The 13,411-nt window shown below is 32.7% G+C and overlaps 2 protein-coding genes across 3 annotated transcripts; both read left to right on the plus strand.

The window, feature by feature from the left end:
• The first annotated feature begins 302 nt into the window (after positions 1 to 302).
• On the plus strand, positions 303 to 12,798 carry LOC110180635 (uncharacterized). Of its 2 annotated transcripts, none has more exons than XM_020948328.2 (3): positions 303 to 1,295; positions 11,058 to 11,478; positions 11,550 to 12,798. In XM_020948328.2, the coding sequence occupies exons 2-3, from the start codon at positions 11,059 to 11,061 to the stop codon at positions 11,754 to 11,756; spliced, it is 627 nt and encodes a 208-aa protein (XP_020803987.2). In that variant the 5' UTR covers positions 303 to 1,295; position 11,058; the 3' UTR covers positions 11,757 to 12,798. The 2 variants fall into 2 exon arrangements, with proteins under 2 accessions (XP_020803987.2, XP_020803986.2); XM_020948327.2 differs by lacking the exon at positions 303 to 1,295 and adding an exon at positions 8,425 to 9,497.
• LOC110180641 (uncharacterized) lies at positions 687 to 877 on the plus strand. The gene has a single exon (XM_086839119.1). It carries the CDS (start codon positions 687 to 689, stop codon positions 777 to 779), a length of 93 nt encoding a protein of 30 aa, XP_086695245.1. The 3' UTR covers positions 780 to 877.
• Positions 12,799 to 13,411: the final 613 nt, after the last annotated feature.

Consider the following 13,411-nt stretch of genomic DNA (forward strand, 5'->3'; position numbering starts at 1 on the left):
AACCAACATGTTCCTACTCACTTGTTGTGACTTGCCTTTGACTTCCTCTGCCTGGAGAAAAGAATTGGTATTGCAGACAGTGAATCTCTTCACAGTGATCACCAGCATCTCTTGGCGTCATCACTAATTTCTTGTGCGGAGTGTGGAGAGTACCGGAGAGACCGGAGTATGGAGACCGCAGAATGGAGAGCGTGCAACTCACAGAGCATCTTCCCCACAAAGGGGGGGAGGCCCCAAGGCAGAGAGAGCGAGAGAGATGAAGCAGAAGCTCTGGCAGCTGGCAGCGGCAATCCACAATCCACAATCCACGATCCGCAATCTGCGATCTCACAGTTGTTTCTCAGCACTCATCGTCACTGGTTCGATATTCAGTCCGCAGAAAGTACGAAACGGCAATACGAGGCACAGACCGACAGACAGAGGCACCGAAGGCGGAAAAACACACAAGACATAAGACAGAAAATAACAAAAATTGAATTCTATATACGCGAGATGTGTATATGAAGGCAGTTCCTGCTCTTAGACCGGTCGTCGCAATATCTTCGTCGTGTTCCAAAGTTCAGTGAACGAGATAGAACGAATCGTGGACGGAAAGAAGGATTGGAGAGAAGAAAGAGACTGCTTCAAGCTGAACCGAATCCTGCCAAAGGAGGGAAGAATCAGGATCGCCTGGAAGATCTGTTGTAATGGTTCACAGGCGTTGGGTTTTCTCTGAGCGTGGCGAGGAACCCAATTTCAGGAAGGAGCACTACGAATACACCCAAAGTCAGCACCGATAAGACGGCGGGAAGAAGGGGTATACTCTCTCCCGAAAAGCAGAAGAATTCCCAGAAGAATTCCCAGAAGAATCCCCTCGCAAAGGAAGTCCATTCAACTTGCAGCAATTATTTGTGCCAACGATCTCATTAGCAGCAGCCGCAAATAATCCAAATAACAAAACAATAATAAAATAATAATAATAATAACAAAAACATACCGAAAACGAAGAAGAAATCACATTTAAAATTTTAAAAATATAAATAAAAAAAAAAATTCCACAAAAAACAATTGAAACAAGCGCGTGCATAATTTTCAATTCAGAAAAAAAGATACATTTTCTGTGCCTTTTTGTTTTTATTTTGTTTGGTTTTCTTTGGTTGCTCCCCAAATGTGAATAAAGTGGCAGCATTAGAGGCGGAGGAGAATCGCAAACCTGAAACAAGTGAGAAAAACAGAGAAGAAGCAGTGCGTGAGACAAGAAAACGAGACAAAGATCAGAAGAGGCCAAAATAAAAAGAAAATAAAAACATTTTCGAGTGAGTACACCAAAGAAATCAAATTTTCAAAATATTAGATAGCTTTAAGAGAGAGGAAAATATTTTAAAACTTAGAGTTACCAAAACTGAATTTACCATTAAAAGAACTTATTTAGATCACATCAAATATTACATATTTAAATTAGAATTTAATATTAAGAGAGCTCTCAATATCGGTTTTATCATCAGATCATAAACTTAATTCTAGCCTGACGTTTGAGTTTTTTTCTCAGTGTAGGTGATGCCAAAAAACATATGTTTACCGCCAATAGCCCCCCCCCCAACCCTTTTAAAAAAGCCCCCTCACCACCCCCCTAAAATATTTCTAGGGCTATAAATAAAATGCATCAAATGGGGAAAAGCTAAAGGAGCGACTGGGGCAGAGGAAAACTCATGTGCATATGTACGTGTTTTTCCCCCTACATATTTGAACATATACACAGAGAGAAATAAAATAAAGATAGATTATAGAAAATCAATTTGAGGATGTTTTTAAAACTGAAATTCAGTAGTTTTAATGATTTTTTTTGAGGGTATTTCTACTGCACAACATTGTTTTATTAAAATAATTGAGCAAAAAATGCTGGTATGTATTTATTTGTTCCCAAAATTGTGCTAAAATTATTTCTGTGTATGTATATGTACAGAACAAATTCGATTGGTGTATTTAATCAATTCCACACTTTAAATGGTCTATCCTAAAGTAAAAATTACTTTAGGCATTATGCAGTTTAAATATTTCTACGGTTACAGTCATATAAATAATAATACAGACAACCATAAAAATAATTGTTTTGTACAGTACATTTGCTATAATTATAAAAATACAATATTAAGGTTTTGCTACCACCCAAAATTACTGAAAATATAGTCTTAAAAACGGTGATAAAACTCATTAAGAAAAATTCATGAATAACCCTTCTTTAAAATAACTGTGGGATTGGATGACTTCTCCAAATTTTTTTCTGTTTGAAATTTGGCCAAATTAATGTAACAATCTATGGGAAATTTCTTGAAAAACATGTGTTTTTTCATTTGGAACCTTGGAAAAATCCCTTACAATCTCTACAAAAAAAGCCTGATGAATACGGAAAAAACACACACACACAAAGCAATTCCACACTTCCAACGAAACAATTAAATGAAATGCTTTTGTTTTAAATAAAACAAAAAGCTCAAAAATGAGAAGAATCAACAAGAGCATCAACAGATAAATAAAATTTATTGATAGCAGGCAAAAAAAAAATAAATTCAATTTTTTTCAACATTAGTTTCTATATATAGTCTCTTTGTACATACACACTTCTTGCGCAGTCCAGCAGAGCGAGAAACAAATATCATAAACAATTTGGACCAGCAAAGTTTATATACCCTTTTGCAATTTGTTAAGTTATATATATTAAATATTAAATATTTTTTTAGTTTTTATATAATTTTTCAAATAATTTTTAAAGTAAATAGTCAATATAATTCGGTCATACACCTTATTCAATGTCTGTTGAATATGTTTTTCTGCATTGTAAAGTTTCTCTATACTTTTTAAGGGCTTTGTCACCTGCTGTACGAAATTATAGAGTAAAGAAAATAGAATATAGAAGACACAGTTTCACAATGGTTTCCAAAAGAAATTATTAAAGATTTTTCTACGTGACCAAAGGCAGGGAATACAATACAATAAAGGCGAAGAAGACCAACAAGATATATGTATATTCTGGGGAAGCTTTCACTGTAGTCATAAGTCGAATCAGTCAATCAACAAATAAATTCCACTCCCCTATCTCATTCACAATTAAGGCGGCACTCGGATCTGATCAATTAATACATTAATAATGCCTTCTTCCATGTGGTGGAATCGTCAATGTTTCTGGTTCATGTAAAGCACTTAAATCTTATAAATGTACTTTTCTACAATGGTGGTTAAACTAAAAGTGGCTGCAAATTAATTGTTTAGCTTGTTGCCAAATAATTAAATACATCAACATTTAAATTGACACAACAAAGAACTTACAAATGGGTGAGTTAATGTTTATATTTTTGGTTTTTCTTGTTTAAGATTTGTTTGATTCCAAGTGCAAAGAGAAGTTTAACAACAAGGTTATGAAAAGGAAACTTAGAAATATGTATGTTTTATTATTACTATTTATTTATAAATACAACAAATACAAACATTATAGGGCTTAATCTTGTTTCATTTAACTTTAAGCCCTACGATAAGGACCCTGAGCCAAGCTATTTGAAGAGGCATCAAAAGGACTTTAAAGGAGCAGTGCTCTAATAAAGGTCTATCCTGAAAACCGAATGGGATAGCCCAACAATCTGAATAGAACCTTGATATTTCCTTACAAGTTCTCTTTATCACGACTCTAAAGCGATTATTTAGGCACCATATATGTATGTTCAAAAAATATTTTCCAAATATAATTCAAATCTCATAAACAAGCATTTCATTTGTAAAAGTCTCTTCTTTACATTAGTTGATTAATTTCCAGTTTCGCATCAATTTGTTTTGGTTTTATCTAAGGCAGGCCAGATATGGCCAGTTGAAATACATTCCTATTATATTGACCCTGGCTGTATGATATATCCGACTTTGACTCCCTGACAAAGTGGGCCAGACACTTTCCATGAATTTTGTGGGCGTCGGTTTTCAACAAGATCCCACCACCCCGCTTTTGCTTTAGTTTTTATGATTTTTTTCTCTTTTTTCTTATTTTTTACGCTTTTTTTTTGTCGCGGCAATTAAGGAAATTGTTGTGCTATATAGATTGCCACACATTGGTTAATGGTGAGGGAGGTCGGGAGCATTGCCAAAGGAATTTTAATTAAATTGTGCATTGTTCTGGAATACGAAAAAGGGAGCTCAAAGAATACTTGCAGAGTTTTCTTCCTAGCTTAAATTTGTAATAAGTTTACAGATTGTATAGATAACAAAATGTTACTTTATTGTTTGTGTCATAGTATCTAGCAATTAACCTCAAAAGCTTACAGGTGAATTTACTGGATATTTAATCCAGCTAAATTCTAAACAATTAAAGGCATTCCTGCCTTGGCAACTAATGTGCAATCAGAGCTATATAAACAACACAATGTAAAAATTCCCTGCCATATATGTATTACTTACAGGGCTATCAGCTATATAGAGTATATATCTATATCTTTTTTAAGGGGATTTAGCTGCAGTCTTTGGCCTTATCTGATATGGCTAAGAAGATTCCAGGCCAACTGCAATCTGGTTTTTACAGATATCTGGATATCTTTATATATATATATGTATATATATGTCTGATTCATAGCTATAGTATACGGAATGACGGCATTGGCCAAAAAAAAACAAATAGGGAAATTCATACGAATCATATACATTTATTACTTTGTTGTTGCGGTTTCAGGGGTAATTCTGTGTAAATCTTGCACACCTTTTCCCAGTGTAGGGTTTTCTATACATATTATATACATATATATTTCCCTTTTAAAAGTAAGAGAAAAATTTAAAGGTCTCCGTGGTTGAAAAAAAAAAAACAAAAGAACAAAATGCATATTAAGCGATAACAATCAAGAAATGCATCTCACTCGAAAAGAACTTACGGCAAGTCATCAGAAATTCGATATGCTGTGCATAAATTGAGTATATATATATATATATTCCATATATATTTAGTGTGTTCTGGTGTGTGATCTCTGCACTTGGCTGATTTGTACTCCAATTGGGTTTCTGGGCCACTGCTGACGCTCGATTCTCGATCAAAGTCTCTCTCTCTCTTTCTGTCTTTCTCTTCTCGGTTTTCAAAGTCAAGCTCAGTCCGGGTAATTGCCACATTAATAAAATAATATACAAGCATACATACATCTTTATATATATATTTTAATATAGTTGCTAGCTTTTTGCCAGCTTTTCTTGGCCGGCTTTTCCCCTTTTGGTTTTCCCTTAATGCCGTGTGTTTTTCTTGTGGGCGTCGTCACCACTGACAGCTAATTTGTATTTTAGTCAAACATTTATTTATTATTCTCTTTTTTTCAATTGTGTCTTTTTTGTGTTATTATTATTATTATTTTTTTTTTTTGCTAGTTAGCTGCCGTGTCAGGTGGGGCTGCACATGCAACCGATAAAGAGATATATCTGTATATATATCTCCTTGTTCTAGGAAGATAAATAATATCAGACATCTGGTCAATGACTCGTTGTTATTTTCGAACTGATAAATATTAAAAAATAAATATATACATACGTCACGTGGCACTAGGCAAACCGGAAGTCGATAAACTGCTTTACGGAAGTTAAAAAAGATTACATTTTTATCATCGCCAGCTCAGTTTCTCCATTAAAGTTTATACACTTCAGTAGCTTGAGAACAAAATGATTCATTTAATGTTTTAAAAATTTTAATTAAAGTACTATTAACCAAAAAATAAACATTTTAATTTCAAGTAATTTAAAGCAAGCAAAACCCTAAAACTTCTTGGAAAATATGTTACTTCTTCAACTTTTCTAAATAAATAATTCCCGCTTAGCGACTATTTTGCAAAAGTTCTTGTGGCAATATGAACTTGTTTATAAACTATAACATACCATATATTAAAGTTTGCTTACTTTGCCTGTAAACACAGACAAATTGGAATGCCTTGAATTAGTGGAAAAATGCCTCTTGTTTATAGGATTTGATTTGCCTGGCAGAGGGAAACATATTTATATTTCGAGGGAAATTCAAGAGCAGGGCACAGGTTAATGAGCTCCGATTTCTTTACGCAAATCGAAGTCAACTTATAACGGAGAAAGCACAAAAAAAATACCCCCAGACATTATAAATTAAGGAAGGCACTAAATCAGTCAAAAACAAAGTCAGTTAAGAACAAAAGAACTCGGGGAACGATCAATGACAAGCATTTTACAACCGCTGTTGTATTTGAGGAAAGTCGGGGCGTTGTCTTATCAGTGTGTATATGTATATAGTATATATAAACATTATCATATTTGCATTTGTCATATGAGCAGATGAGTGAAGATGTAATTAAATGTATCTATTGCATCGGGCGAGGTCTGGGTGCTTTCATTCATGAGACACTCGACGGGTTTCCGAAATTATAATTGCAAATTTTCATTGTCTGAAAGGGCGAGAATTTAATGGATTCTCCGTTGCAGAAGATATCTTTAGCATTTCAGCGTTAATCAAGATCGGATGATATTTGGTATCTGGTATCTTGTATCTCTGCTGCCAGAGTTCAAACAACTTTCAGATAAAGTTCAAAATATTTGAGAAGCCACAGGGCAATCGCTGTATCTACCCAAAGATAAAGCTAAATGACAAGGGATTATAATAATGATAATATAATAATAATATTATATATTCTCTTTGGATTAATTTTTTGCTTAGCTTGCATTTGAAATGAAATGCAATTCAATGCTGGCGAGTGCTACCTCTTTTTTTGCTTTTCAAAGAGAGTTTATAGCTTATACAAAGCTAACGTTTAATATATTAACCTTTTAAATGAGCAATGTTTTATGCTTAGTTTTATAAGCTTAAAATTTTAACAAACTTAACTAAACAAAGCTGTTGTATTAATAGGCTTTATTAAATAAATAATTATAATTTAATTGTCAGTTAAGTTCCAATAATTTCAGGTTTCTGTTTAGGAAACTTCTTAAGAAACGTAAAGCTTTACACAATATAAATATATTTATAACAAGAAAATGATAAATGAATTACTAAAAGTATAAACTCGTTAAACTATATAAATAAAACTATATTCCAGTTCCATAATAAATCACTGAAAGTATGATTGTTTAAAGCTATTTAAAGGAAGATTATCCTGGGTATGTAGGACAATGGTCCGTATACGTGATATTCTATGTTGGTTGGAGCGACATTACGTATACGTAATGTTTTGTATTGGATTTCAAAGTTTTAAAAATCCATAGCTTAGCCAAACGTGCATTAATTTCAATTCAGAAACCGTTCCTGTGTTAGTTTTTATGTGGTTAATAAATCTGCAGTATTAAATTTTAAAAAATTTAAATTTTTGCCAATTTTTAAAAATTTTAACGATGTAACGCCTTATCTTTTTTTTCATAAGAAATTTGTTTTTTTTCCGGAGATTGCTAGAAAGATCCGCCTGTTTATGATGATCAAGAATATATATGATTTATAGGGCCGGAAATAACTCCTTCACTGCGTTTCTAGCTTCTGACTAAAATTATAATACCCTAAATAGGGTATTCTAAAGCAAAAGGGTATTCATGTGTTTTAGGTTGTAAAAAATAGGTAGATTTTAAGCTATAGGTGTATAAGAGTGCATAAATTAATATAATATAATATATACATAAAATACATTTAACTCTAAATCAATTGTGCAAAAAAATGAAATATAAATATGATTATATCTATAATCAGTAATTACCTTAGACCAGGAAGTATCGTAAGTCTCTTTGAACATTAAGTAACTTTTAACAGTAAGTAAGTAGTATGTATGATCAGTTACTTACTTTAAACACTGATAAACAATGACTTGCAACTTTTGTAACACAACACATATCTGAGACTTGGCTGGCAGGAGTCACTTCGATCCGGGGATGTTAAAACTAGTTGGGAATCATAGGCCAAATGTGCGAGAGTTTTGTTTCGATACAAATTTAAGCTATTTGAATGAAACTATGGAGTTAGTCTTCTAAATAATATTACTAGTATATAAGTCGGGGCGTGGCGAATCGGTGGACTATATATATACATATATATAGCTGCCATGGGAACAATTGGAATATTTTAAGAAAACAAATTATAACTTTTTCAGTTTTTAACAGATTTTCATCAAATTTGATATATAGCCAAAAAACCTTATGAAAATCGGAGTACAATATCATACACAATTAAAAGTTGCTATTAAAAACTTAAAATTCAGAACCATAAAATATTTAGTAAGTTACTATTTCAAATAAAAAGACTAACAAAGTAAATTTTAGTTGAATAGAAATTAAAATTGTTAAAATTAAGAAAAAAACATTTATTTTTAAATGCCTCCATACTAAGTAGAAACCATGGGTTTTTCCATATATTTTCCCCACCCAGGGTATGTGCAAAGTCCATTTGAAACCGCATTTCCCGATCACCGCTGCGAGCATTGTGTTGATTATGCTATAGGGCCAGTTTTTTATTCGAGGCTTTTCCAGTCGGACTTCAACATTTCACCGGCTCTGATCGCCACGAATTGGTTTAAGCCCAATCGAACTGACTTTAATTCTCATGGTGTTTTGTGGATTTCGGTTTTTATTATTTTGTTTTAATTCTGTGATTAATAATTGCCTTATATGGATTACAAATCACGTGCATTGTCCTTATCACCCAAGTGAACAGTTTTCTCCTTTTGTTCTGGCAAATTGATAAGAATTATTATAGTTTGGCGAGATTGAGTATACGCCATGTGATCTCGCTCTTATCTCTGTTTTCTGGTGTAAGTCTGGTGTAAGATTTTTATGAACCGGGGGAAAACAGAATCATAAAGCCGCTCCTCGCTAAAACGTCTGAATAACAACAAAACTATAAATAAAATGCACATAAATTACAAACCAAAAGGCGAAGAAAAACAAATAAAACAAAACAAGAGAAAAACAAATACTAAAAAAATATAAAGTATAAATAAATTAAGTGTAGTCTCAAAGATTTAATGCAGAAAAATAATATAAATAGAAACAAATTAATTCCAGTCGAGAAATTCCAAGATAGATGGAGAAAATGTTAAACGTTTATTGTTTTTTATTTGTTTATAGAATAATTACATAATAATTTGTTATTTCAATAGAATTACAGAGGAAATAATAAAGTGTAAACATTTTAAATTGAAGAGGATATTCTAAAATTGATGTAAAGTGCTTGTTTAATTACAAGCTGATAAAAAATACTACACAAACATAAGTAAAATTAGTTGATTTTAAAGTAAATGTATTAAAAATTAAATTTTTTCCGACTTTTGATATGTAAAAGCGAATCGGTGTCTAAAATATCAAAGATTGCATCGTTTTTTCTAGACTCTAAAATCACTTAAATAAATGTGCTAACAATTAACAATAGAAAGAGATAGAAAAACCTCGTAATAAATTAAGCAATTGATATCAATAAAATCAAAAATATAGATCTATTGTACAGGAGAAAAGCAAAAATTTATCGAAATGCGCGCTGTCTACGACTTGTTGCTGAGCAATGCCTTTGATCCCAGGTACGAGTTGTACTCACTATAAAAGACCACAACATACACACCACATATACATTATATATATAAATAATACATACATATAGATATCGGAATATGATACATCTGGCCGGGCAATTGAATGCTAACCAATGTTAATTGGACTCCAAACGAGAAATGCTTAGCAAATATTTGATTTCCTTCGCTTCGCTCTGTGACGCAGTTGATTTTATTGGAACGGGCAGCGTTTGTTATCAATGTTTATATATATTATAAATCTAATACGATTCACAGGAAAATATTTGCCAAACCTATCGAAAAAAACATCAATTAAGCAAGAATGTATACTCACACATTATTACACTTAAGTCGTCAGAAAGGTTTAACGGCTTGGTTTTTAGTATCTCTATCGAAGCTTTAAAATATAAGTGATGCTAAAAGCTAAATATTGGTTTAATGGAGTCTCTTTAGATCACTGTTAAAGTATTTGATTGCTAACTAACTGAAGAGATTAAATACTTATTAAATTTGTGACAAAAGCGTAATGTTTTTTATACTCTTGTAATTTAATATTAATTGAGTGTGACCACTTTACATAAAGTTAACAAATTATCTATTAAGTTCTATAAACTACTTAAAGTAAAGAAATCTCATACCATATTTTACAACTAATATAAAAGCTTTAAATCTATAAATATCATTTGAATATAACCCTAGTAACCTTATATTTAGTTTCGGTTTTCTTATATACCTAAATTACGAAATTAGCTCGAAGCTAATCTAATGCAGAGATAATGATCCATTGTCTGGTTGGATAGGAATCGCTTCAAGTCCCATGCCTATTCATTGAGGATTAACAATTGAGAGCCACCAATTAGACGATATTCCCATAGAATAAACATGAGTCTCTACACGGAGTAAATTACCTTCAGACAGAGATAAGCAAAAAATAAAAATATAAATAAATATATTACACATTCCGTTTTAAGTTTTTATTTATTATATATTTTGGTTGCTAATTATTTGAGAATGTAGAAACAAAACCTCAAATTATTGTTGATGTTAATAAAATTTCAACATTTGTGGTAAAGTGAATACAAAATAAATCTATAAATTCCGAAGGATCCAGAATTTATATAGCAAAATAATAAAAAAAACATTCTCTGATATGTGTAAACATACATTCTTTGGCAGCTGCTTTGTTTCTAAAAAGTATTATACAAATTCGCCATGTTTCCAACGTTGTGATAATAAATTTATCATTATTTTTTATATATATTCTTTACAAGCAACTTTAGATATTATTTTGTACTAGTAAACAAATGCAAATAAATGTATATTGCTTGTTGAGATATATAAATTATTAAAAAAGTTCTCCAACGTTGTTGTTATTTGATTGCAATGGTTGTAATATAATAGTTGTAATTATTATATTACTTACCAACTGATATACATTCTATGCATTTTTTATATATTTACAAAGTTCTCCAACGTTCTTGAAATAATATTCTTAACGTTGTAATAATTGTTTAAATTATATGCAATTATACACTCTTTAACCCAGAATTGCCCCTCTTTTTTTTTCAGTATGGTGCTACAGAACCACAACACGGTGGTGGCTCGCTCCACCTTGACCCCGAATAGCAGCAGCCAGAATTTCGGCTCCCATCCGCTGGGCCTCCATGGGGGATCAGCAATGGGCTCTGGATCTGCTGTGGGTTCTGGACGTCGTCCCTTGAATGCTGGACCCAGTACCCAGCGTCCCATTGTGGACCTTCTGGTGGCCATGGTGGCTGTGCCCGTGCTTATACTCTGTGCCCTGCAGCTGGAGAAGAATCTGCGGGATAATAGTGCCGAATCCCGGTGGCTGGTCTTTGCCTTGGGCATTGGGATGCTGCTGATCAGTGTGATCATTTGCGGCTATGTGACGCATCGGATGGGCGTCTGCATCTGGGCGGGACCCATCGATGAGGCGGGCAATCGTGCCACCAATGGAGCCATGCCACATGTGAGTCTCTACTATATACTGAAGATTCCCATTTAGATATATATATATATGTTTTGTTATTATCCCTGCAGATCAACTCCCAGAACGATGTGCTGCGCATTGTGGACTCCCTGCCGCCCAGCTATGACAGCGTGGTCAAGTTTGAGCTGCCGCCGCCGGCCTACGATTGCCTGGTCATTGATTTGGATCAGTCCAAGGATCTGGAGCCACCGCAGACATCGACCAAGGCAGGATCCTGTAGCTCAGTTTCCATGCCTGGAGCTACTTTGCACATCTAGGTGGGGAAGGGTAGAGAAACGGAGACGAAAGAGAAAGCATAAGTAAAAGCGGAAGCGGAAGTGTAAGCTTAAGCGGAAGTTAAGCAGGTGGTGATGGAGGAGAGAGAATTAAGAGATTTTTCCCCAAAAAACAAAACAAAACTGGCAGCGTAACGGATTTCTGTACTTGACCCACTTAAAACAAAAACAAAAACAAAATCACACACCGAAAAACATGAAACAAAAAACAGAAAACAAATGCTTAACTATACGATTTCGATATGTTGTTAATCAGCAAACTTTTCGAGTGGCGAAACCTATATTACTTAACTTATGTGTTGAAAATGTTTCAAATTATGATTTCTAGGCAGAGTCGAAGGTGACACAGATGGAATTTATAATCTTTATTGTAATTTTCCCCCAAAATTAACCAATTGTGTGTCTCAAAACTAAGCCTAGTTTATTTAAATTTCAACAGATTTACTGCTAAATATTGGACACACATTTATAAACATTTGGTTAGGTTTGGCCAACTGCCAGCTTAGCTAAGCATTTTGGCATTGTATTTACTTTGTTTTTAAGCAGCTAGTATTTTTAACTCGTAGGACCCACCATCCTTTTGATCAATTCACTGATCAGCAAAACTTTTCTCTCGCATTGTACATACGTAAATATATATATAAAAACATATAGTTCTTCACACAGCATCTAGTCCCAAGTTGTAAATAGACAAAAAGAAAAAAAAAAGAATGGATCAAAGAACTTAAACCACATGATGCGCCTGTATACATTTATCATTTAAAGATATATATCTACTTACTGAATGCCAAGGAAGGGCGGGAATCAAACTACAACCACTACAGGGTAGCACTTAGTCTTAGTTCTGTAAATAATTATATATAAATATATATGTATATCTGTATATTACAAATTTAATAATTTTAATAGCCATAACGATAGCGATGTCGATTGCCAACAAATGTTAAAAGAACACAACAAAAAAAACGTTAAATGTTGCTTTCCAGAAATAAAAAATTCCTATTAAGTTTATTGAAATCAAAAAGGATGTTTTATAATTGTGTTTCATTATTAAATTATTTTTTATATTATTTTCAATGACAAATAATTGGGTAAATCAAATTTAAATGCTTTTTTGAGGCTGATTTCTGATATTAAGATTTATCTATATTATAAGTTCGTAAGGCAGGTATACTGGGAAAATGTCTAAAGTTTTAAATATAAAAGCTCTAAAAAATAGATTTAGAACTCTATGAAACATAAGAGTGTAAGGGAGAGAGACCCTTCGTCTGTCTCTTCTAAAAGAAGTTACAACTGTGACTTTATGAAGTCTATCTCAAAACAAAAAGCCAAAAAATCGAGATTTAGTGCTAGAACCTTGATTTCAATCATATTTAAATAGGATTTTCTTTGGGTACAAATTAAGTATGCTTTATTAAAGATACAAGATACTATAACTACTTAATTACTTGCTTTCTTGCTTAGTTACAAGATACTATGTATGCAATTTAAAATTGAATCAGAAAGCCGAGTTCGAAATCAATCAAAACGAAGTCAAAACATTATTCACTTAAATTCGGAAAGCTTTTCTATCTATCTATATGAATGAATTTAAAGACTTCAATTTATATTTGAACTTTTGAAAATATTAAATGTAA

The sequence above is a fragment of the Drosophila serrata genome, unplaced genomic scaffold (genome assembly GCF_035046125.1).
Source record: "Drosophila serrata isolate PLE 108 unplaced genomic scaffold, ASM3504612v1 contig_362, whole genome shotgun sequence".
In the NCBI taxonomy this organism is placed as follows: domain Eukaryota; kingdom Metazoa; phylum Arthropoda; class Insecta; order Diptera; family Drosophilidae; genus Drosophila; species Drosophila serrata.